Source organism: Gymnoscopelus braueri (assembly GCF_963280865.1).
Source record: "Gymnoscopelus braueri genome assembly, chromosome: 20".
In the NCBI taxonomy this organism is placed as follows: Eukaryota; Metazoa; Chordata; class Actinopteri; order Myctophiformes; family Myctophidae; genus Gymnoscopelus; species Gymnoscopelus braueri.
In genome coordinates this window covers 3,176,312-3,203,714 of record NC_137622.1, presented here as the reverse complement: position 1 = coordinate 3,203,714, position 27,403 = coordinate 3,176,312, and the positions used below count along the sequence as shown (strand labels likewise).

The 27,403-nt window shown below is 42.6% G+C and overlaps 1 protein-coding gene across 2 annotated transcripts in view; it reads left to right on the top strand.

Annotated features, from left to right (window-relative positions):
• Window positions 1–749: 749 nt before the first annotated feature.
• Window positions 750–27,403, top strand: part of mtus1a (microtubule associated tumor suppressor 1a) — a 39,292-nt gene continuing 12,638 nt past the window's right edge. Inside the window, exons 1-3 of one of the 2 annotated variants that reach the window (XM_080415723.1) lie at window positions 750–916; window positions 6,532–6,737; window positions 22,636–22,702. In XM_080415723.1, coding sequence (XP_080271849.1) covers window positions 796–916; window positions 6,532–6,737; window positions 22,636–22,702 — 394 coding nt within the window. In that variant the 5' untranslated portion in view covers window positions 750–795. Of the gene's footprint in view, window positions 917–6,531; window positions 6,738–21,621; window positions 21,792–22,635; window positions 22,703–27,403 lie in introns of those variants that run through there. The other variant, XM_080415724.1, reaches the window with a different exon arrangement.

The window sequence follows — 27,403 nt, the reverse complement described above, 5'->3', positions numbered from 1 at the left end:
CAGTCAAACACTTTGTCTAAAAGGATAACACCAACAAAGTCCTTGAGGTCTTGTTTCCATTGAGGTCCTAGGTATTCAATGCATCAACATATAAAAAATGGCACCAAACATTCAATATCACCACAAATATAAAACACTATATGTACACAGTGTCTTGCTCAAGGACACTTCGACACTAACCCAGGAAGAGTCAGGGATCGAAACCTTCGGCCGCTGTACCTCCTGAACCACATTTATTTGAGTAGTGGTTCTTCTCCTGGGGGAAGGTAGGCTGAATACAGTGGGATGTACTGTACGTGTTGACAACACCCTCCCTCTGCTGGTGGCAACCAGAACGGTACAACACGGCTAATGATAACAAGAGTAGGGATCCACACTCCATTCCCATTGGCTACAGCATCTGTGTTGACTCCTCCCACCACCCTCTCTCCTGAGCATCCCTATAATAACGCCGTCATTACACACAGCCTGCATGAATGGAAGGATGAAGACTGGCTTTACCAATGAGAATTAGGAATTCTGCCCACATCTGTCCACAGCTGTGCACCCCCTCCCCCTCCCCCACAACACCTCTGGCTGCTCATTGGTTGTTGAATTAGGAGAGCTGCAGTGACCGTCTGAAGGAGGGGTCTTTATGCCCCCCTCCCCCAGCGGGTCTGTCAGTGCAGTAATGTTTACTACAGCCACCGGTTGCAATGTGTGTGACATCTACTCGGCTCAACACTAGATCTCTCTGTGGTTTTGTTTTTGTGAGGTAGTTGTTGCCAGTCAAATCTGATTTTTTTTTTTTGAGAGATGTTATGGTCTCCGAAGCTGTCACTGTCCAACCTCCACGTGCGTCTGGCAGCCAAGGGCTTACTGCGAACGCTGCAGCTGCTGTCAGGATGCAGGGGGAGTACTGTGAACTTCCATGCAGGTGTGTTTTGCCCTGTTAATCTACTAATACTGCTAGAAAGTCTGCAGGGCTCCAGCTAAACTCACTGTTTGCCTCTTTGCACTTGCAGTGCTGTGTCCAGTTAGGCATCTATTTTTAGTGGTGTTTGTTACTTTGAAAAGCAGGCTCATCTTTCCTGTTTACTGTACCTATTTAAACACCGCTATCTGATATTCACCGAGCTAGAGTAAATGATTTTCTACATCGTTGCTAGAAATGGACAATTGACACTTGAGCTTCTTTAACCACTTAAACCTTACTGTATACTTAGTTGACCGGGGTCACTCAGGGCTCTATACTAGGTCTGCTAGTTATTTCACTCTACACCAAATCTCTTCACCGAATGTTCCCCCAGAATAGGGGGAATCAAGAGGTTAAAGCCATAACGATCTGAGATTATGTTTATCTGAGGTTTATGTTTGTCACCTATTTGTGTCCATGCATGCATGCCATGAGTGCTCCAGTTTTATTCTGAGATGTGGTTCATTTTAATCCAGTTTCATTCTGAGATCTGGGTTATTTGAATCCAGTTTCATTCAGAGATGTGGGTTATTTTAATCCTGAGTTGTGAGGTTGAGCCATGGGAACCTTGTTGTGATGGATAAACCCCGCTGTGGGAACAGCGTCCCTCCAGAGACTGTTTTCATGTTTTCAGTTTTTGATTCTTTGATAGTGGATGCCAAATATGGTTGTTTAGGCGTTGTAAAAATCTGCTTTTTGGTTAAAGGACTATGCTATCGCCAGCATATGTATGTTAACATTTTCTCCATTAGTTACCGAACCTACGTGAATAATTGAGTCATTGTTAGGTAAACATTATTTCACTATTAATGAGTCATTTTCTTTTGAATCAATCAACATATTTTCCAGACAAAACAAACCGCTTCGCTATGATGTAGTGTGTTCAAGGGAAATGCACTGGACACTAAACGGTGTGTGACGTCATTAGCAGATGTGTTCTATACCTGACTACATCATTCGTATTACAAGCCTTTCTGAACATTTAGGTTTTTCCCCCCCACATTGTATTGTTGACTGGCACTTGATCAAGAATTATTAATTTAATAAGGATTAATCACAGACATGATGCCACTGTTAACTTTCTTTATGAGGGATCATTATAATTGTCAATTCATCATTATCGGGGACCATGTTTACATTAAAATAAATAAATAAAAGCAATATTTTGCATGTTAAACTGGGAGGTTCATCTGCAGCACTTTAACAAGTGGATGATTGTCAAGCTTTGCAGTGGTGCGATATCTCCTCACAGCACCAGATCCGTGCCCAGTGGAGTCACTATTATTAGTAACTATTTCAGTATCTTGTCTAGATTACTGTTTCTGAAATGATTTAAAAATATATATATATTGTACTGTACATTGTTTACAAAGCCTTCAGAACCCTAAACAAACAAAACTGTTTCAAGACCCACTCCACCAAAATTGGTGTTTGTGTGGTTAGTGTTTTTGAAGCTTTACCATGAAAACCCTAGTTCTTGCACTCTGCATATCTCCAGAGCATTAATAATAAGCATTAACCACACAAAAACATGATTTTTGGGGAGTGGTTATTTAAATAACTTAACCCTAGCCCTAACTTTTGAACTAAAACGAGTAGTGTGGGGAGAAAAAGCTTGAAATTAAATAAGGACTTAATTAAATGACTGTTAAAGGCTTGATGTACTTCGGTGCATGACAGGTGTTGCGATCATTGATGTTAAAACACGTTTTTTTTTATTAAATGGATAAGATGATGATCTTATTACTCAAATGATGTGACTCGGGACTAGCACTACACTAGACACTACAATTAAACAAATGATATAAACAAAACTCAAAATGATTGATAATGTCTCCATAAAGGGAGAGAGATAAATGAAAATATACCCATCATATGTTATTTACGCTATTTATTTATTTTTGTTTGAAAATGTATGAGCATTTTTCAACATGGAATGGATTATGAACAGTTTACAACATGGAAAGGATTATGGCGATTATGCAAAATAATTGCGATTATCTCAAATAAGTGCAATCTGGCCATTATGCAACAATTGTGACAGGACTAGACCCCTGCTGTCTCAGCCACCTGCTTCACAGGAAACATTCTATCCTCTCTGGACCATTTTGAATTATTCAGGCAGAGGAAAGTGTCAATTATTGATATATTCTGCAGAAATGAGTTGCATAATGTCCATTTTTGTTCAAGTTCAAGGACAAAAAATAAAATTGTTTTATAGATAAAGTTCCTTAACCCATTTAGACTTGGAACACCTATACGTTATACCTTTCAAGCCGGGAACACCTTTGTGTGTAGTTCTTGCTATACAGTATATGGCAACATATATAAATATGTTTTTAATTTTGTGAATACAAATTTGAAGTTTGTCAGAAAAATTTGGTCAGGATTTAGAAGGTATTTTTAGAATCGGCCTTGATCTAAATGAGTTAATAGCAATTTCTTGTTTATACATTCTAATTTGTATGCATGTGAGGCTGAACGTGATTGTACTTCATTTGTGGAGATTTTAATTCATGTCCGTAGAATATTTGTACAGTTGTCTGCAGCTCTGGCTAGTAGTGAGGTATCACTGAGATGAGGTGTTATAATACTGTTGTCCAGCAGGAGGCATGCTACCACACCGAAATGGTTTCCATCTCAATGAACATTTGAGTGTCATTAAAATGAACAACATAGTTGAGCTATTGTTGCATACAATCTTGTTTTAGATCCTGGAATTGGTTGCAGGCCTTTTGTTGAAAGAAATGGAGACCTAGTTTTTTTTTTAATGTTTCTGAGCAGAATCCTCCATCCCATAATATTACAGACTGAACTGAAATTTTGAACATTAATGTCAACCGTTGCATGAAAGGCTGTGTGTAATTTGGCCCAAAAATATATTTAATTAATCACAAAATTAATTATCTTTAGAAACAACATAATTCAGAAGCTCTTAGTATTATTATTTAATATATATGCATTTATTTAGTTGGTTATTTTGCAGAGCCATTTTATTTATATTCAGATGTACATTAGTAGTTGCACAGTGACCTTGTAATGGCTTCATGGTGTGATATTGGTCTTGTTTGTACTGTTAACAGTAAGCTTAACAATTTACATATTTGTGTTAAGAGGCAGTGCAGTTTCCTGCCTGATAGGTTCAACTGTTTTCTTTGGCTGTGAAACTTAGTGTTGTGTGATTTGAGGTGAACTGAACTGTATCCTTAACCCAACGTTCCCAATGTTAATTAAGGATCCAGAGAGCATGGCATTGGTACTTACACAACAGTAGTTCTCTTTAACGTTTTAATGCCAAGGCCCCATAATATCTCAAGACAGATTCTGCTAACGGTTACAGCAGAATCGGTCAGCACCACTGCCCTAAACATGTAGTGTTGTTGTTAATAGGAATAAACGCAGAAGCACCCGGGAGGAAGTGGACTATGGACTGGGAACGATGTACAAAAACGAATTTCACCCACTTCTTTACCTTGTAAACCTGTGATGTGACAATAAAACTGATTCTGATTCTGACTAAGAAAGAAAGAGACTTACTGTTTCTACACAAAAAAGGACTTGGTGCCCCCAGAGGGGTTCCCAGATTGAGGACCCCCAAATTGATATGTATTTGGCCAGGCACTCCCATCTGAAAATACTTTGTGCCCATACAAAACATTTTCACATTGTTTCAAGATGTTTTGAAAATAGCTTGTAAATCGGCTATTTTCAAGTAGCCGTTGTATATAGGGTTAAAGTAGTTAAATTACATGTTACACATTTTGCTGGGGACCCCCTGGAACCCCAACGAGTTTGAACCTCACTTTGAGAACCACTGCTTTACGAAACAACGATATGAATATGATGGATTATCCTAAAGTTATTGCCATATAATGGCAGCAATCCCTGCTTTATTGCATTGGTGTGCCCTGTGCGCCCGCTGTAGCTCTGTTGTCTCTGCCAGCGCTGGAATGTTGTTCCCTTGGCATCGCTGTGCCTCGCCAGCAGGCCTCTATCCAGAGATCTGTCTGTCCCTTCACAAACAAGTACAACATGGGCCCACAGTTACACCACTTCTTAACCCATTAAGACCTGAGGCCGATTCTAAAAATGCCTTCTTAATCACTTAGTTAAACTTTTTCGTGACTCGGACCCCCCAAAATGTATATGTATTTGGCCGTGGACCCCCATATGAAAAATTATTCAACTTTTTTCAAACACTTTCAAGATTGTTTTAAAAAATAGCAGATGTACAAACCCACAGCGCGGCACAAAGTGACACGCTGTGAGCTTGTAGATATGCTATTTTTTTAGAAGGGTTTTCAGAAAAACGCTATGTATATAGCTAAAATCGAAAATGACACAGATGCCGGTTTTAATGGATTAACCACGTGAACGCTATTGTCCCTATTCTGGGGCAAACATTCAGTGAAAATAGCATGTTCACAAGCTCACACGATGCGTTGCGAGCTTGTAGATTGGCTATGTTCGAAGAGATTTGGTGTAGAGGGAAAGTATCGTATACAGGGTTTAAGTTGTTAAGGGCCATCCTCACACGAGCCCACAGTCAACACCACAACTATAATGATGACAGTTGCGCCTGGTGTGGCTGGTCCTCTACTCTTGTTATAAGGCAGCAGCATGCAATGGTACTGTATCACTGCTGGTGAAAATGCTGCCGTTGATATCCATTACATTACTCAAGAGGGAGGCTGTTTTTAAAAGGGCGTTCTAAATATAATGCGTGTAGTGTGTGTGTATGAACGGCGCTGTCCTCGGTGTGGGAGGGGTATTTTTATCCAGTGTTATGAAGCCATGGGGCTTGTAGACACGAGCTGCTGTCAAGCAACAACATGAGGGGGGATTATTCAACCGGCCAACTGGTGAGCCACGCTCACCATTTGCAGTGAATGTTACTACGATGTGTGTTCATGAATATTGCAACAATGAAAGGTCTTCCCTTGACTGTTGCGTGGTTGAGAACGCTGCTGTTTTTCCCCCTCATTAAAACTGGTATTCCTATAATGTCCAAGCTCATCTTCACCATCTCATTACATAATAACCACTAGTATACCACTAGAATACCCTCCCTTAACATGTCATCCACAGGTGTCCAGTATCAGCGATAAGTCCTGACGAACATGCTCATTTTTCCTCTCTTGCACAACTTCAGTCTGTAGCTTTGGCGTCTCTCTCTATCCTCGCTTGTCAGCGTCTTGTGGTTCATTAGTAGAAGCTATGAGCTGGTTATTATTATGCAGGGGGGTGTTGCATTTATAAAGCTACTGTAAATCAAAACCGCTGTGGCACGGCCTCGCTAAAATACACCACAGCGCTGTCTCGTCCGTCCACACAACAAACAGGAGATGGAAATCAGCATATGAAGGACTAATGTCATTACGCTGGTGGAGCAGGTCTGTGAATCATAATCAACGGGGTTGAGCAGACGCCGATTGAGCAAGCGCCCGATGTAAACGTCTCCCTGACCGGAGCGTATGGGGCCGGAGTAGTGGCGAGTAGTATCGAACCAGAGGTCATGGACGGGGGAGTGGTGATGCTGAATGTGGTAACGACCCTGAACGCGTGTTCTTTTGCAGTTGACAAGAACAGACCCAACAAGGCCACCGGTTCCCTGCAGCAGCAGCAGCAGCCGCTCCGTCAGCAGCAACAGCAGCAGCCTCCGGCGGCTCGGAGGCATGGAGCCGCGGTGGGCCTGGTACCTCCAGCTGACACCCAGCAGCACCGGCGGCTGCAGGTCCAATGTGAGGCTCTGGCGGTGGTTCTGCAGAAAACCCTGGCTGAGGTAAGACATGACGAGCGAGCAATGGGACTGGGTTGCGATTGCAAGGCAGAGCACTGTCCGTTGGAGTGTTAAAAAATAATAATACATATATTGTTCCAATTGGGCAGAAACCTCATATCTCCATATTTTAACTTGTAGATCTACTACTTTTGCGATGTTTGAATTTGAATCCTGAAAAGTAACAGTTTTGGACATAATGGTTTCCACCCGACAGAGACGATATACTGTGTATTAACTGTGTTGGGCAATTTACTCCGGAAGAGTAATAAGCTACTAGTTACATATCATTCCTTTAAAAAGTTATAATTAATTATCACTTTGAATCAAGAGTAACTAGTTACTTGACATGTTATATTAGTATATTACTTTTGAGCCACAGACCTGCCCTGACCTGCATGTAAATATTATTTGGCCAGAGGGTGCATGCTTAAAAAGAACAGAGATACAAGCTTACAATATGTCACATTGCAACGTTTTGATAGCTTGTAGATCTGTATTTCTTTTTGTTTGATTTTACCTCCTACTATGGAGTTTAAATTGTAGGCTTAATATAGTGGATCTCAAAAACAATAATGGATATAATGGTTTAATAGCTGTGCTATTACTGGCTCACTATTTGCACTACTCGGTACTGGTGAAAGTAATATTACTTAGTATCCAGTTACTGACATTGGATGGGTTTTTCTCAGTTGTACCTGGTTGCACTTAAAGCTTAGGGCTTTTTGTATTATCCTTTTAGCACCATTGTATAATCGTACCACTGTACTACCTGTTAATAAAGTATTCAATCAATCAAAATGATTCAGTATTTAGACAAACTCCAATTCAACCATGAGAGATTAATTGAAAACGCACGTCCGTGGTTCTGACTGATATTGTCCTTCTATGTGAGGTAGCCGTATTTTTGTCTCCGCCAGGCCGATAGGCACACACTCCTTGGATGCCACAGCAGAACCTCTGCCCCACATTTTTCAGATCAGCCTGCCATAGCGCCACCATGAGGCAGACTTTTGCAAAAAAAATTTTTAGCTATTACTCCTACAGATTTTGTCCAAAAACCATGCAAATCGGTACACAGTATCTCTATAGCCATGTGATCAACACGGATCTGTCTGATTTTCTATATTCCATCATGATTGGCTAAAATTGGCTTCCAAAGTATACAGGATTGGTACATTATGAACAAAATGCCTCAAATCATGAACGCAGCATGCGATTTCCGTGAAATTTTCCACAGAGATTCCCACTTGGCCCAGGAAGAAATGCCACTTGAAAAAGTTGACATCAGCCCCATGGTGGCGCTATAACAGGCCGATTCACGTTTTTAGCTATAACTGCACCAATCTGTGTGAAACTTTGCACCCACACTCCCTAGAGGCCAAGGAAAAACCTTTGCCCTGCATTTTTCACATATACCTTTTAGAGCGCCACCAGGAGGCTGAGTTTTGTAATACACATTTTTTGCTCTTACTCCTTCAGATTCTGTCCAAAAATCACGCAAATCGGTATACAGTATCTCTATAGTCATGTGATCAACATGGATGTGTCCGATATTTCATATTCCATCCGACTTGGCAAACATTGCCTTCCAAAGTTTGCAGGATAGGTCCCTTTTGAACAAAATTCCTCAAATCATGAACGCAGTGTGCAATTTGCGTGAAATTTTGCACGCACATTCCTACTAGGCCGAGGAAGAAATGCCACCCTTTTCACCTTGGCCTGTTATAGCGCCACCAGCAGGTCTAATTTAGCAAACCACATTTTTGGAACAAAATGCCTCAAATCATGAATGCAGTGTCCGATTGTCGTGCAAGGCCAAGAAGAAATGGCACCCTTTTCACATTGGCCTATTATAGCGCCACCAGGAGGCCATAATAACCTACCTGACCTGGCGGAGACTTGTGCTCCGAGGAGTACTTTTTCTAGTTCCTAAATGTAACCTCAGTAAAACTATGCCTAAACCTAACCGTATTCCTAAACTTAACCTCAGTAAAACTATGCCTAAGCCAAACTTATTCCTAAACATAACCTCAGTAAAACTATGCCTAAACCTAACCTTATTCCTAAATGTAACCTCAGTAAAACTATGTCTAAACCTAACCTTATTCCTAAACGTAACCTCAGTAAAACTATGTCTAAACCTAACCTTATTCCTAAATGTAACCTCAGTAAAACTGTCTAAACCTAACCTTATTCCTAAATGTAACCTTATTCCTAAACTTAACCTCAGTAAAACTATGTCTAAACCTAACCTTATTCCTAAACGTAACCTTATTCCTAAACTTAACCTCAGTAAAACTATGCCTAAACCTAACCTTATTCCTAAACGTAACCTTATTCCTAAACTTAACCTCAGTAAAACTATGCCTAAACCTAACCTTATTCCTAAATGTAACCTCAGTAAAACTATGCCTAAACCTAACCTTATTCCTAAATGTAACCTCAGTAAAACTATGTCTAAACCTAACCTTATTCCTAAATGTAACCTCAGTAAAACTATGTCTAAACCTAACCTTATTCCTAAACGTAACCTCAGTAAAACTATGTCTAAACCTAACCTTATTCCTAAACGTAACCTCAGTAAAACTATGCCTAAACCTAACCTTATTCCTAAACGTAACCTTATTCCTAAACTTAACCTCAGTAAAACTATGCCTAAACCTAACCTTATTCCTAAACGTAACCTTATTCCTAAACTTAACCTCAGTAAAACTATGCCTAAACCTAACCTTATTCCTAAACGTAACCTTATTCCTAAACTTAACCTCAGTAAAACTATGCCTAAACCTAACCTTATTCCTAAACATAACCTCAGTAAAACGTATTCCTAACCTTATCCTCAGTAAAACAAATACAAGAACCACTCGGGGCGAGCGCTCCATGGGGGCGAGTCTTTCTGTTACCATTCTCAGCAGAATAAAATTAAAATGATATATTATTAGTTGCATATAGCTATTAGTAGGCTATTAGAAGCCAAGACTGTTAGTTAGCTATTAGTTGCCTAGTAGGGAGCCTCCCTTCCTTGACAATTAACTGTCTTGAAGGCAGGCAGGCTTAATAATATGAAGTGGAGATAGACTTCACATGTACTATGGGAAACATTTCTCACACTTTTCTCATCAGCAACAGTGACGGTGAAGAAAGGGAAAGGCAATGTCACCCACTGTTATTTGCACATACTGTATGTGGAATTTATCCTCTGCATTTACCCATCCTAACTATTAGCAGTGGGTGCTATTATACAGTGAGGAAAAAGAGAATGTCTGCACACGATAGGCTGCTCCCCGTCTTTTTAATTATTTGAACCAAAAGTGAACAACGTTTCGCCCATCAAGACTTGATATAATTATATAGATAGATAGATGCAGGGCTTCATCAAGGTGTGTGTGTGTGTGTGTGTGTGTGTGTGTGTGTGTGTGTGTGTGTCGCCCACAAACTTGTGATCAGAAACACTTTGTCTCGCAAAATGGCTTGAGGATTGGGGAGAAGCGCTAAGAGAGAAGAAAAACAAATAGATTATAAGGGGGGGTGGGTTTGTTGGTGATTAATTATAAGCACCAAAAAGTGAGGGATTTTTGAGATTTGCAGATAAAGCGCTGTGTGTTTAGTTTAAAAGACAGTTAAAGTGGCATGTCTCCCTGCATGCTACATTGCTGCACATTAGCTTAATACACCATGGAGACTGTTGTAATGTTTGTTTAGATGTCGGATCCCCCTGGGGGACGGAAGCAATGAGGGATTCATCACATGAGAACACAGTGTGTCTTTGGTTTGATGAATGAATTGTAACACACTCCACAAGACAAACTCGATGTGTATTTAATGGAGATGAGATGTGTTGCGTGTTTGTGTGCGTGCGTTGTTTGTTTGCTGTCACAAGATTTGAGTTTTGCATGATTCATTCCTTGATGTCTAAAGTAGACCCTAACCGTTGTGCCAAATGCATTTTTTCCTTTTTAGTGTCAGACTACTCTTTCTTCATTGTAGAGCGGTCCTCTCTCCAGTGGATCATTTCTAATGTTTGGAGTTTAGATTGCGCTTGCAAATCAAGTTTAGTGTTCAACACCCTCACTTTTCTAACAAGCAGTGGTGGAAAAAGTACTCACGTTTTATACTTAAGTAAAAGTATCAATACATTCAATACTGCAATGTAGAAATACTCTGTTACAAGTAAAAGTCCAGTATTCAAAATGTACTTGAGTAAAAGTACAAAAGTATTCACATTAAAATAAGTACTTAAATAAAAGTACTCATTTTGCAGAATGTCCCATTTCACAAGTTTCCAAATGTATGAAAATGCTTTGAAAACAGCCGATCTTCAAGCGACGCGTTGTGAGCTTGTTGATCGGGCCACAGCTTTATAGTTACTTTGCCGATTTAGATCATTATTACAAAACATACATTAACCACTTCAGCCCTATATATATTTCGGCCATTTGAAAATAGATTTGTATACATTTTGAACTCGTTAAATGGGACATTCTGCACAATGAGTACTTTTACTTTTGGTACTTTAAGTATATTGTGATGGCAATACATTTGTACTTTTACTCAAGTACATTTTGAATACTGGAATTTTACTTGTAACAGACTACGTCATTGCAGTATTGATACTTTCACTTAAGTAAAACATGTGAGTACTTCTTCCATCACTGCTTAATGCTAGACAGTGGCAATGGGAGACGGAAGGGAGAGAGGATGAGGATGACGATCAGAATGCTGTCATGCACACAGTGTATCAGGTTCTGTCTCGGGCGACACGGGGGCGTAACATTCATCTGAACAGAGAGAGAGAGAGCGAGAGAGAGAGAGAGGGGGAGTGAGAGATTAACCTGGCTTCTATCCTACAACATAGATGTTGTGGGTGTGTCAGTTGTGCTCAAGTACTGTATGGACATGCCTGACGTCACAAGAATACTGACATCGTCTGTGATGAATATGAATAATGCTTATTATCGATCGAGTGACAGTGAAGGAAGAAGCGAAAACATATTTCCGTCTTTACACAATTAACAAGAAGGCGACAATTACATAAAGGACGGACAATGAGTCTCACGCGGCAGCTTGGCTTGCTGCTGTGGAAGAACTATGTTCTGCGGAAACGTCGGATCCTGGTTACTTTGTTTGAAATAGCCCTGCCTTTGCTGTTCTCAGGCATCCTCATTTCTTTGAGTTCGGATTGGTTAGGATTATTTCATCTGCCACTGCTGCTGGTGCTCAGCTTCAGCTACACCTCGGCCCACATCGTGGAAGCCGCAGTGAAGGAGAATAGGCTCAAGGAGTACATGCGCATGATGGGTCTCAGCAACTGGCTCCACTGGAGCGCCTGGTTCCTCACGTTCCTCCTCAGCCTCTCCATCTCCATCTTCTTCGTCACTCTGCTCTTGTACATTCCTGTTAAGGGCCCCTCGGCTGTGGTGAGCTACAGTGACCCCACACTGGTGTTTGTCTTCCTGCTGGTCTTTGCTGTAGCCACCATCAACTTCAGCTTCATGATCAGTACCTTCTTCTCACGGGCCCGTGTAGCAGCAATAGCAAGCCCCTTTATCTACATCCTGCCCTACTTTTTAAACGGTATGCTTTTTGCCACTAATAGCCCCTTTCCATACCTTATTTCCAACGTGGCCATGAGTATGGGAGCCCATCACATTGCAGCGTTTGAAAAGAAAAAGGTGGGAAGCCAGTGGTCCAACCTGTTTGAATCGGGTTTGGGGCGCAGGGACTCGTCCCTAGCCCAGGTCCTGGGGATGCTGCTGCTGGATGCCTTCCTGTATGGCCTGGTGGCGTGGTACGTGGAGGCCGTTTTCCCTGGCGAGTACGGAGTACCATTGCCGTGCTACTTCTTCGTCCTGCCCTCCTACTGGTGCAGCAGCCCCCGCACGGCTCCGGTCAGCGGGAACGAGGAAGAGGAGGTCGCTGGGAGCGCTGTGAAGGGCGAGTTCATGGAGGAGGAACCGACCGGACTGGTCTGCGGGGTCAAGATCAAACATCTAACCAAGGAATTCAAAGTGGGCAACGCGACGCTGCAGGCTGTACGGGACCTCACGGTAAACATGTTCGAGGGACAGATCACCGTACTGCTTGGTCGCAACGGGGCCGGAAAGACAACCCTGCTGTCCAAGCTGACCGGTATGTTCCCGCCCACCAGTGGACGGGCTTACATCAACGGTTATGACATCTGTCACGATATGGCTCTGATCCGCCGCAGCCTGAGTCTCTGTCCTCAACACAACATCCTGTTTGATAACCTGACAGTCAGCGAGCACCTGCTCTTCTACGCACAACTGAAAGGCTTCCCCAGAGACCGAATCCCGGCTGAAGTGAATCACATCATCGGACTTCTAAACCTGGAGGACAAGCGCCATGCCCGCACAAATGCCCTCTCTGGTGGCACGAAGAGAAAGCTGTCGGTTGGCATTGCCCTGACCGGCGGCTCCAAAGTGGGGATGCTGGATGAGCCCACGTCGGGCATGGACCCCTCGGCGCGGCGCGGCACCTGGGACCTGCTGCAGGGGGAGAAGCGCGGGCGCACCATCGTGGTCATCACGCACTTAATGGACGAGGCCGAGCGGCAGGGCGACCGCGTGGCCATCATGGCAGGAGGAGAGCTGCAGTGCTGCGGCTCGCCTCTCTTCCTCAAGAACAAATACGGACCGGTTACCACATGGTCATTGTAACGTGTCTCTGTAACGTGTCTGATATCACCCATCTGGTCCACATGCACGTCCCTAACGTCACGCTGGAGAGCAACGTGGGGGCGGAACTGTCCTACATATTGGCCTTCGTGGAGGACAACCGCCTGGCGGACGTGTTGCTGATACCGATACTGTACAGCTGGGCCGTCATACCTCTCATGTACCTACTCAGCTTCTTTTCAAACTACTTGTCCTGGGGTGGGCCGTTACCTGGTGTCTTTCTCGGTGCAGGGATTAGTCTTGACTACAATCACTTTATGAATGGGATCGACAAACTGGACCAAAACCTGTCCTACTATATGTGCACCAGGAAGGCAAAGAAGTGGACGAAGAAGTTTGTGTTGTACCTCTTCCAAATTGCCCTGTACAACTCCTTCGTCCTCTATAAAGCCAGGCACCCAGATGGCAGCCATCAGACCCACTTCTCCTTCGTCATGGATGTAGTCGGTTCTGGACCAGTCTGGGGCATCTTGAGGGTGTAGCCCCTCCTCAGGAGGATGGGAATGAAGCCCCGCCTCCTGAGGAAGAGGGTGAGGCCATTCCTCGGGAGGATGGGAGTGAGGCCCCTCCTCCCGAGGATGGCCCCGTTCCTCAGGAAGACGAACCAGATGCCCCACCTGCTCGCCACCCAAGGCCACCAACCGTGGACCCCGAACCATATGCCCCACCTGCTCGCCACCCAAGGCCACCAAGAGTGGACCCTCAGAGCAGGCTGAATCTCAATCTAGCCCATGTACTGTATGTGTCCAAATCCCAGGCTTGGGTACTAAGAAGCACCCAACTAGGGTTTGTAGCAGATCAAGCCACAAGCCACGGAGCGAGACGAGTTATGAATGCTCGTCATGTCTTGTTCCCTTGCATGTTGGGGAATGTTGGGCACGGTACCACTCTTTACAGGACTATACGTATGTGTAAGAATGCCTTACCTTACCTGCCTTACTCCATACTTACACACTGCATACATACATACACACAACATACATACAACACTGCCTTACTCCCTTTTCCTACACAGACACTTTTTCTACATGAGAAACTTTTTCAACATTTGATGTTGCACTTTGACCTTTGATTTATTATTGTTTATTATTTGATGTATATAACTTAGCTGAAATAAGCGTGCACTGACCTGACAGGATGACTACCTCTAACCACTTCCAACCTGGCATCCCTATTTTGGGCATGTAGGCAGAGATTTTGTTTATTTATTTGCACTAATTGCACCAATTTATTTATTTGAATGATTATTATTGTCTCCGCCAGAGGTGGAGAGTATGTTTTCGTTCTTGTCCTTCCGTTTGTCCGTCTGTCTCAGCCAAGCTAACATTGGTCAAGCTTCACGTGACACGTGACAATATGTTGTCACCAATGCTTTTGATTGGCTTGCGAGACGCATGACGAAATACAAACCTATAAATAGGTGTCACTTCAAAAAAAATATATATATTTTTTGAAGTGAGCTTCCATCAGCCAAGCTAACATTGGTCAAGTGACACGTGACTATGTAATATAAATAGGTAAGACAGGATTAATCAGGAACAGTACTGGCGGAGACCTGTGCTCCGAGGAGCACATTTTCTAGTTTCAATTACTTTTTTCAATTTTATTTAATTTTTGCATTTAATTTTTATTCCAAAAACACATTATATAAAATGTTTGTTTTTTACACGGCCCCCTCACGTATTAGATGGACAATATCAATCACCAGAACCAAGGACGTTTGTTTTCAATGAGTCTTAACTCTTTGACTGCGGACGACGCGATAACGCGTCAAGTGCTACTTTGTCCAGTTGGCCGTCGACGCGCTCGACGCGCTGGACGCGCGTTCATTGTTTAATCTCTGATTGCGCTATGCTGCTTAATATTCAATGTTATTCTCGAGTTCCACTTACTTCACGGACATCTGCATCCGGTTTCATGACCTGGATTCCGTTTCCGGTTTTTGATTCTTTTCCCCAGTCATTTTCGTCCAAAATAGGTAAATAAACGGTCTTTCACACGGTATGACGGACAAACGGACAGTTTCTCTTCTATAATCTATGGTCTGGGTGACGATCAGTCATCGCCGTCGTCTATCACATCGTAATTTTGGCGATCAAAACAATCTGGGAGGACGTCACATCCGTTTTCATGTTTTTCCCTGTCTAATCTATCAAGAAGGGTGAGAGAGACCTAACGACCTGATCAAGCAGTCATGTGCTGCACTCTAGTGGCGGATTTGTGCTGGGTCTTTATATTATGTGCCCTTAAATTATTTTCATGAGAAAAATTCAAAATATAAAAATAAAAAAACACGAAAATTGCTGGCACTGGGGGAGTACTTTATGAAAATACTCTGGCAGTCAAAGAGTTAACATGGTTAAAATGAAGTCACAATGTGTTTATATAGGAAGGGGGCGTGTCTGATAAAATGAATATCAAATCTCTAAATTCTGAATCGAGCAAAAGCCTGTGTAGACGCTAAAATGACTCCAAACGTGTTTGAAAGTGAAATATCTCTTTAACCTCACATGGTTCCTACTGTAGGTTTCTCAGGTAGAAGGTTTGATGTGCAGAGTGCACCTAAAGGTTTACCGATGCTTGCTGTTTGGATCTGTTTGTGGTGATGTTGTGATCGGCTTCCAGGAAACGGATACCCTGAAGGAGGGTTGTTAAAACCAGGCTTATCACATCAGCAACCAAACCATAGCTGGCAACTTTGTTCCACTCCTGTGCTTGTCTTTGTTACTCATCTTTGTAACCAAAGGCTCATAGCATAATATGATGGAATTGAATTATCCCTAATCATATTAGCTATGTTGTTTACTCATAAACCCTGAAGAGGAGAAAACATGACGTAGTGTAATACTGGAGAGGTCTCTGTGGCTATTGATAGTAAGTGTGCGGTTGTGAACAGAGTCACACTGAGGTGCTGCTTGTGTGCATGAACATTATTGTGGCGTTGGTCTGTCTCCTTTTTGCTGAATGGAAATAAGTATAAAAGTGCTTCACAAGAACAATGTTGGTGTTGTAACAAACTGGCTAAAATTGTGTTGCTGCTGTTTGATACAACTTTAAGCTTTTGACTTTTCGCTCATGGGTGTAGTTTTTTCGGCAGTGAGAGTGTGCCAGGGACTAGCTGTAACAAATCATCCCCACGTTCTTAAACCGAACCTTAACCACACCAATCCCTTTAACCACTTAACATCATATTTGTCCTACATGTTGACCTTTGGCCACACCATTAAAAACACCACTCTAAGGCTATGTTCACATTAACTGCCTTTTTATGAAGAAAAAAATAAGTATTGTGCTTTTTCTGCTGAAAATGACACAAAGAAAAAGAGGGAGAGGGGCAGGTGCGGTCACACCATGAACTGGACAGTGACTTTATGGAACTGACCATTTGATGAAAACAAAGTTTTAAAGTAGTATGGCATATTCATCACGTAAAATGTATCGATATTTATAAACAAGCTTCAAGAGACAAGCACCAAGATCTGCGTTTTCTCCTTCCCCACCTGACAGCTCTGCTACCCCGACACCGGCGGCTGCTTGTGTTGCCTGGACACAGCTCACGCTGCTGGACCACAACTCACTTATTTGTTGCGATATATTGATAGTAATTATATCGGATTATAATGGGGTTAATATTCTGTCTCGTTAGGCAGCAGAGGAGGGACAGACGCTGGTGGCTCTTATCAGCGACTTCTGAAAGTGGCCACTATGTTTGGTCACCTTTTGGTAAATTTTGGTTTGATGTAAAACGGCAGTGCCTAATGGCTATGCTGGACCAGGCAAACTTTACAAACCCGCCCCATACCTCCCGGGCTCCGGTTCATGTGACAATGGTCCCTGTGGGATGTTTTCACACTTTGGTTGTCTGTACTATTTGGACATTAAAATAGATTAACTTAGACAACTGGGTTTCATCATGACACAAACAACTGTAGCTCTGTTTTGAAGTTATCAATACTTCATACTGTATATAATAAAATCTTTCAAATTTCCAATGGGACTTGGACTATTAAAAAAAAGATATCTAAGCTCTAGATTCTGGCTCTGCTTAGTTTAATGTTGTGCTCTCGCTCGCTCTCTCCCTCTCTCTCTGCCAAGTCTTGTGTCTTCAAATATAACACTTTGTAGCAATTCCCCTTGTGGTTTTTGTGCTAAATAAGCTTAAATACTGTATGGCTGGCTTCTACATTTTTCCCTACAAAGTGACACTACTAAATAGCCTGTTGTGTTAAAAATTCCAAAGAAACTTGTCCTCTAAAATTGGAGCAGGTGTGCGTCCTCTGTTTGCCTACGCCCACGGGCACAACACCAGAGGGAGCTCCTCTGATCTTATTCCACCCAGATTCGGCACAAACATTGGGGATGAATTCATTCTACTATTATGCCACCAAAATGTGGAATGCCCTACCACCAGCCATCAAAAAGTGCGACTCCCTACCCTCCTTCAAAATAGCCATAAAAGAGCACCTGTTTGCAATTGCAAAAACTGGACCTAGACAAGTCTTCTAGCTTGTCAAAAGAAATTACTCCCCACTGTTTTTCTGTAAATATACTTTTACTGCACCTAGTATTGATGATTTCTTGTATAGCATTGTATGTCTTGATGAATTTAATACATAGGACCACAATGGAAACAGGCCCTCAGGGCTTTTATCCGCTATATTGCATAACTGCACCTCTGTACGTTTTGCAAACTTAATAAAGTATTCAATCAATCAATCAATTCCTTGGCTGTGGGTGCTCAGCTAACAGAACAAATCCACCAAGGTGGAAAGAAAGCTGCACTCCAAAATAAAAGTTGCAAGAGGCAAGACTGGGTGTGGTGTGCTACAGTGTTTCTGGGGTGGACGTCATGTCTGCCGGCCCCCGGCCAGCCACCCCAACCCCCCGAGAGACCAGTGGAACTTAACTGACAGCACTGGTCTCCTGACACACACCAGACAGGACCCGGGCAACATGATGCCAATATGAGATGGCATCACCACCACATGATAACGACCTGTTATAGGTTCAGTTATCGTAGCAGACCCAAACATAAGGACCCGTTTTTAAGTGTCACGACTAAATCTTATTTCTTTTTTCTAATTATAAAAATGAAATAGAAATGACAAGCTCGAGTTTTCACTATATTTTTAAATGATTAGTTCATAATATATTTTTGTAAGTTTGAGTCCAGGGGAGAATCCAAATATCTCCTTTGGGTCTCGAGCTGACAAGGTTTAGGAACCCATTTTGGACGTCTAGAACTGTTGCCTGTTGCAACCTGATTGCACATTCCATGCATTCAGACATCAGCATGATGCAAGTGCTAAGTGATTTCTTGAGCAAAGTGCAGACTGTGTTGTAAGACATAGTGTTAGCGTCTGCTAAATGACTGTAATGTTATGTAATATGTTGAACTGAACTGCAAAACAACGCCAGCATGGAACAAAGATTGTAACCACTGGAACCCTAATGCCCCTATTCTGCGGGTGAATGTTCAATGAAAATAGCCCTACAAGCTCTGTGAGCTTGTAGATCGGCTATTTTGGCGAAGAATGTTTAATCTAGAACCCCTGGTGGACACTGGTCAACTAAGTATAGGGTTTAAGTGGTTAAAATACTGTCAATTCTGGCCACGGCAACAATAGGACTCCAATACAGCCCCATTATTCAGTCATTTCTGCAAACAACATGCAATGTGTTCAGACCCTTTACTCAATTCCAGTCACAGATGGTTGACTCATATCCTTCTGGTTAGATGGAAGTGATGTCAAATTGATGAACTCAACCACAAAAACGGAACAGGTTTCTTCTCTGCCACCTCCCCTGTGGACTGAGGCCAAGTCGGTGGTGGCTGGTGGATTTTTCCAAAGGTAGTGCTACACCAAACATTAAGCAAACAATAACATGTACTATGTTATCACGCTAGTTTATTTTGATAGGCCCAGCCCTAGGCTAGTAGTCATTCATTTGTGAAAGACAGACTTAACTAATGACATGCAATAATAACTGACAAAAATTGTTTTGTTTTATAGGTTAGGCTATATTGTTTTTACAATCTATATAAGCATTTTGGTATGAAAACCAGCATTCTTAATCCTGTATCATACAAACCAAACCGTGTGTAAATCGGTTGAGAACTCAGCCTAGTTGTGGTGCTTTTCATACCTCAACAAGCTTCGTTTATACTTCGCTGCATGACGGTATTTCACGCCAAGCATCGCCGATCTACAAGCCCAATTGTGGGCTTGTACTGTAGATCGCCGATACCGTTGTTCTTCGTAGCATAACTCAGCATAGACATAACAGTCATAGAAAGCGAAGCTCGGCAGGTGGAATGAGCAGCAGCAGTCAGTGCAGTTCTATGCGTGTGGATATCTATGCGCTGGGCGCTGCAGACCTGCACATTTTGCAATGGTACAGTAGTTGTGTTGTTTTGCTGTGTTGTGTTGTAGTAGCCTACAGTTGTTGTGTTAGAGTATATACATAGTGTAGTGGAATGTGGTAGCCCCTCACTAGACCAGGAATAGGGGGGCTGGAGCTTGTCATCAGTGTGTGAGAATGTCCCATCTGTTGACTTGATGTGGTTCTGAACCAGTGGACCAGGCTGGTTCTGAACCACAGCCAGACACTGGACCACAACACTGGACCAGGGCTCTGTGCTGTTTGGATGAGGCCATGCATTCTCCTCTACAAAGTGTATATGCAATTCTATTGCATCCACATGCATTATTTTTAAATTAAATGTTTAATGTGATCTCACAGACGGAATAATGTGCAATAAACATACTGTGCTTCATGTGCAGCCTTTAATGTTTCTTGAATGTTGGAAGCTGATCTGGATCGATTACTGTCTGTATTGATCCTGACCTGCCCATGGAGAGTCATTCTACACCTGATGTGAGATCATGTTCGATGTGCATCAGGGAGACTAATATTCCCTCCGCATGCGACCTGAGATTCCTCTCAACTACTGTATCAGAATTGCTTTCAGCCCGACTAAGAAATGAGATACCCAGTTAATTGACAGAGAGAGAATTACAGTACACACATGTGGCCTGTACGAGGGCGAAGGATTGCTTTGAAAATATTGACTTCTTTAGGGAAGCCATGGAGAGCTGTATGGCTATTGGTTCAGTGATGATGCATTATTATTTTCATCTATCCATCGGGTGAGGTTATGCTTTAGTTAACTAAATACACTCTGAGACATAATTAACCACTTCAACCCTGGCGTCCCTCTATTCGACACGTCATTATAGGTGAAATCTTTCCAGGATTTTCATCGATGGCAAAAGTATCAGTTCTTCTGAGTCTGTAGATGTGCTATATTCACTATTCGTCACACGACGGAGTATAAAGTGGTTAACCAGTAGGCCATTGGGAGCACAGTACCCTGCTCACATTGAGACTTTTCATCAGAATATTAAATCATGCGATAATGAAGTGTTGACCTCACGAGTATAAGGCCATCAAGATGGCTGCTGGTTTTGTTTTTTGTGTTCCCTTGCAGATCTGGTAATCTATTTTATATCATACTTTGTACCAACCATCCATGTATTTGCTGTTTGCAGGGTCTTTTATTATAGTCCTTGCCACAGTGTACTGCAATATTATTTCGATTTTTCTACACAGCTACTTGGTAATTCGCTGCCACTGTACCTTTTTAGCAATTGAAAGTGAATGAATTTGATCATTGTATAACTGGATTTTTACTGATTTTATTCAGCTATTTCATGTTCGATATTCATGATAGTTGTATGTTGTTGAATGTATGTTCCTTGAATGTTATGTTATGTTAAAGAGAACCTCTCTAATCTGTTTTTTTTTTTTAAATCATCATTCAGAGTATTTTGCAGTGATGTTTTCTAATACATTTTAAAGTTGACAGTTAGAAATGGGGCTATAGTGGCAGATTGTAAAGGAAAGGTTTGGAGGATGGGTTGATGTGGTAATGAACCATCTCCATCTGCTCCCCAGGGAGGGCGGTTCACTGCGCTCCCAACTGTGCTCCACCTTATTTATCCCCCTTCGTTTAGTAGCTGCCTCTCAGCTCAGCGCTGAGGGAGGCTGTCCTTCTAAGCACACTACTGCAGCATTCCCGGCTGCCCCCTCTTTTAGAGGCGTTACGGTAAAGCGCTCGGCTCTCTCTCTCGCTCGCTCAGCACTGCCGATGGAGCCTCAGATGCAGTGGGAGCAGTGTAGAGGAGGTAGGTGTGTGTGCGTGTGTGTGTGTGGAGGAGGTCCTGGGCGTACTGGACCTCCGTAGCCAGGAGGAGGAAACTCCCGGCACCCTAAGCCCCCAGGCGGAGGCTGGACCATGGGCTGTTCAGGCAGCAGAGAGTGCCTTCCTGCCCCCTGCGCTGCTGCTGGACACAGGGTAAACCGGGTTCTCTCCTCCGCTCCGTTTCCGCAGACCAGGGCAGCAGCAGCATTTCTTAATTGTTTAAGTGGTCTTTTGGCAGGCTGTTTAATTCCATTACACTTGTGTCCATAAGAGGCTGTGTGGATTACAATGTGTGATTACGCAGACGTATAGTTTGGTGCTTAAATGAATCTGGTGAGGCTGAAGTTGGAGACGTAGGCTGACTGGAACAGAGGAAGGAAAGATGAACTTATATAGATGCTAGAGGGTCCATTTTAAGATACAGGTGATGAGATGGAAAACAATATGCTAAAGACGGACAGTAAATGACTTTTTATTAAATTTTTACTTAGTGAGGTTATTTCTTGGAAGAGTCTTGACGGTCTGCTTATTGGAAATAGATTTCAGATGCAATGTCCTGTTTGTGAAACTGTATTCACCAGAGACGGGCGATGACGGGGAGCTGTCATGTAGTGATGGATGTTATTGTCATTCAATAATAACGTTTATTTGAAAGGTGATTTGTCGTGGCTACGTATACATATTCTGTTGTAGACGACAGCCAAGCCTGTTGCCGTGTCCCAATGAAGATACAGTTCAACCGAACTGCACAAACATCTGGGGAGTAAGGCTTACAATTAGGAAAATATTGGGGTTTAGGATTAGGCATTTGGAGGTTAGGTTTAGTTGTTGTGTGTTGTGAGCTTGTACTGTAGATCGGCTATTTTCAGGTTTAGGCATATAGTAGGGTTAAAAAATGTCCCAAACATTTTAAAATGGCATTCATAAAACGGTTGTCCTAAAATGCTGATGTCCTCACAAGTAAAGTAATATAAACCTGTGTGTTTGTGTTCTCCAGCGTGATGAGGCCGTGAGGCAGCGCAGGGAGCAGTCCCAGGAGCTGGTGACCCTACGAGGAGAGCTGGGTAAGTCAGGTCACCTCAGCCACACACACACACACACACACACACACACACACACACACACACACACACACACACACACACCACAGATATATATAGACTGCACTTAGTGCCAATCTGTGATATTTGACTTTCTCCTAATTGTCCACTTAGCAAAGAGTTCAGTCTGTCTGAAAGTGCCAGGAAACTGGGCAGGCAAGCATACTGTACGACTGGTTTATTATGATTCATACTGTACGACTGGTTCATTATGATTCATACTGTACGACTGGTTCATTATGATTCATACTGTACGACTGGTTCATTATGATTCATACTGTACGACTGGTTCATTATGATTCATACTGTACGACTGGTTCATTATGATTCATACTGTACGACTGGTTTATTATGATTCATACTGTACGACTGGTTCATTATGATTCATACTGTACGACTGGTTCATTATGATTCATACTGTATGACTGGTTCATTATGATTCATACTGTATGACTGGTTCATTATGATTCATACTGTACGACTGGTTCATTATGATTCATACTGTATGACTGGTTCATTATGATTCATACTGTATGACTGGTTCATTATGATTCATACTGTATGACTGGTTCATTATGATTCATACTGTATGACTGGTTCATTATGATTCATACTGTATGACTGGTTCATTATGATTCATACTGTACGACTGGTTCATTATGATTCATACTGTATGACTGGTTCATTATGATTCATACTGTATGACTGGTTCATTATGATTCATACTGTACGACTGGTTCATTATGATTCATACTGTACGACTGGTTCATTATGATTCAAACTGAATCACAGCAGTAAACAGCATGCTGCTGTCCTTTTTATAGCAGACAAAGTTAGATAAAAGTATTGCCATTAAAGTTGTTCATTTACTGATGAACAACATGAAATGAGCAATGTTTAGGCCTACGGATTAGTGTGAGTTTTGAACAAAATATGTAGGAGTAGTAGCTAAAAGTGAGTTTTGAATAAAATGCAAAAGGAGTTGGTTCATCGTTCAAGGAATACAAGGGGATTATTTTTTCCTCCTTTGGTACAACCTACGGTTCAAGATTTATACAGTAGGCCGAAGTGTAAAGCAACGAGGCCAATTTGAAAAATGTGGAGTGTCTTCTTCCTTGGCCTACTGGGTGTTTGCATGCAAAATTGGACACCCATCGGTCCAGCGGTTTACGGGATCGGGCGTCTAAATGTTTTTTGACCTCGGGACCCAGGGGGAGGCCCGCATATTGACCAGCTATGGAGCGCACCTCCGAAAGTGCTGTCACGTCTGGCCACAAGTGTGAAAAGTTTCCCTGTACATATGGCGTAAAAATCCTAATTCCCTCCACAGCTTCCTGATGGTTGCAAACCCACATCTTACACAGCCTTGGTTTTTAACCCATTAAGACCTGAGGCCGATTCTACAAATGCCTTTGTAAATGCCTCAGTCGTGGACCCCCCATCTGAAAAGGTTTTGTGCCAGGGATCCCCCAGATGAGAAGATTTGTGTTCAAAATTCAAAATGATTGTGAGCTTGTAGGTTGGCTATGTTTGGCAAAGAGATTTGGGGTAGACGGGGAAAAGTGGTCCAAGTGCAGTTGTAACTCTGGTCCGTTTTACTTAGAATAGAGGGCTTAAGTGGTTAATACTTAATTTCCTGTGCTTGGTTGTAAAACGGTGACTTTATTTAGAAAATATACCAAACTGAAAAGAATTCCATTGCTGTAAGTTATATTGCAGTTGAAGAATACATTTTAACACTAGAATCCTTTATTGGCCATGTGTGTTTTTTTTTAAAAACAGAAGGAATTGAATTTAAAGGGTGTACATGTATGAAAACAAGAGATGTTGTTTTGTACAACAGCACTTCTTCTATTGGTCCTTTTCTTTTGCTCCTGGCAGTTAATTAGATTACAGACTGCTTGCTTCTGTGTCCTCATCTAAGGTCTGTCTGTCTATATCGTCTTGTCTTGTCTGTCCTCCCTCCTCTGAGTCTGTGTGTCTAGAACAATGGCGGGGTTTCCACCGTGCCTCAAGCCAGGTTCAGGCTGGTCCGGTGCATCTCAGGAGCAGGACGCAAAAATAATAATGGCACTGGCGCAATCTTGGACAATAGCAGCCTTTTTCTGAAAATGGCTCCAATTGTCAGAGATTGCTCCAGTGCCATTATTATTGTTGAGTCTGTCTGTCCTCCTCTAAGGTGTGTGTCTGTCTGTCTGTCTGTCTGTCCATTCTTGTGTTTTATGGCTCCATATGAGTTGACTGTATCAGCCCATTTTCCCAGGAGTGGCCAGTTGAACTGTGACCTCTGGGAGGTTACAGTGGTTTGACACTCTTGACACCCCCCCCAATACACTCACTACGTATCCATGTGTGTACATTATTACACTTCATGTCGAATAATACGCTGTACATTTTTGGATGTATAATAATAGACCATACAAACCCCCCTTACTGTAGCTATAGTGTGGTAGCCCCTCCCCAAACCCATGGCCTCGGGACTTAAACACATGACTGGTCTTTAGACCCTGAAACTTCATCTCAGCATTCCAGGAGCCTCAATGACCTCAAATGGACCCTCGTATTGTTTGTGAGTGTTGAACCACAAGGTCAGGAAGTCCACACGGAACTCTCTTTACCAAGGTTACAAGTCTGTCTACCACTTAACCCCCTGGTTCTCAACCTGGGGGAGGATATTGCAAGTGGGCCCCCAACTAATTGGTAAAACAAAGATTTGAATGATGATATAACATTTTATTTGTACTTTATAAAAATATACCCTTTTTCTCCCCAATTTAGTCGTTTTACAATTGATTCCTCCCCACACACATTTGTGTGTTACTGCTGTTGTATCCTACTGACTCACCTGCCAGTGAGGAGCCCCCACTGGGAGGACGTAGAGCCTTCGTCCTACTTGTCCCGCCCAACACTCCCTGCTGACAGGCTCCGCCCCAGCCTGTACCTGCACCAATGATATTATAACATAAATGTATTTTTTTAAATAATATCATGGTATTTTTTCTTTTAAAACGTTGAAAAATAGGTTTTCATTGTGATACTGATACATAGGAACTTAAAATATACATGGTTAGTTCCATTGATCCGAGCCGGGACACAATCCAAGCCAGAGCACAAATAAACATGCCTTTCAGGTGGTCAGAAGGGTGGGCCACGGACCCTTTTTAAGATTTCCATGTGGGCCCTCATCCTGAGATGCTGGCTTAACTTATGCTCAGTTGTACGACGGTGTCGGGCTCCGGAAATAGCAGATCTACAAGCTCCCAACTTGCCCGCGTTCCTCCCAGCTCGTATCAGTGATGTCACTTCACCCACAGCTTCTAATTATAGCCTTCCTTCCAGCATTGTGTGTTTGGGCCACCGCCAAATATGTGATGTATTATTATTAGTTCAAGTCACAGCCGCATGTTAACAGGATCTCTGCATCTGCACTGTCTTGATCCATGGCTGTAGTAGAGCAAAAATAAACCCAGGTTTAGCCTTAAAGGAGATTGAATCTTAACATTCTGACATGACCCATGGTGTGTGTGTGTGTGTGTGTGTGTGTGTGTGTGTGTGAGACCAGCCTAGCTGTTACACATGGCTGAGGAATGCCGGGCTCCGTTCGTGGAGCCATGTGCATGCCAAATCTGATAGACGGATAGACGGACTCCCTATGTTGGCCTGGCTTCTCTCCCTGCCTCTGATGCCGTTCTAATCTGTTCCACTCTGGTCTAGGTCAGTGTTGGGTGGTGAGGACTTGTCTGGTTGGGAGGTAGTACACATTTGTGTAACAAAACATGTTGCACATAATTGTAACTTGAATTTTTGGGACATTATAGTGTCAAAATTGTTCAAAAAATAGACAAATATTTTCAAGATTTTCCAACAAGTTTAAAAAACAGAGGTGCGAAGCTTACAGCTCGCTATTCGTAGTATGATATTGGGCTTAGCCACTTAAACTCTCTAAACCAGCGGTTCTCAAATTATGGGTCGCGACCCAAAGTGGGGTCGCAGGAAAGTCCATTGGGGTCGCGCATTGGCAACCAAAAAATATTTTGTATCAAGAAACGGTAAAAAAAAATATTAAAGTGAGGTTGTCGCGACCATCGTGAAGGGGACGGCCACTCCTCATACACACTCAGCTCCGCCTCCAACACCCACTGAGAACAAGCAGCAACACAGCCCACACACACACACACACACACACACACACACACACACACACACACACAAGCCCTTGCAGAGGCTGAGGCACACAAACTGATTTTAGCTGTTCATAAACGATTTACTTAGGACTCAACATGAGCGAGTGGTACAAATACATGGAACATGGGTCCATTTGGTTCCATCTGTACGGAGTTGCTTTTGCGGAGTTCAATTTAGATTGCGATGTACCATTACCAAGCGCGGAGATCATTCTCACAGACAACTAGACCAGTTACCAACAGCTACGGCGATGGAGATAAACGCCACGGTCGGTGGCCAAAGATAAAATCGAGAGCTGGATCAAGAAACCCTGGTGGTTCTACTAGGCTAGAACCACCGGAGTTGTAATATGTTGCTAGAACCTCTAGCAACAGATTTTGGCTAAATGCTTATGGGTGGGTGGTACAAATACATGTCCATTTGGTTCCATCTGTAGCCTCGCGGAGTTAAATTGAGATTGTGCGGGGGGCTGATTGGGTT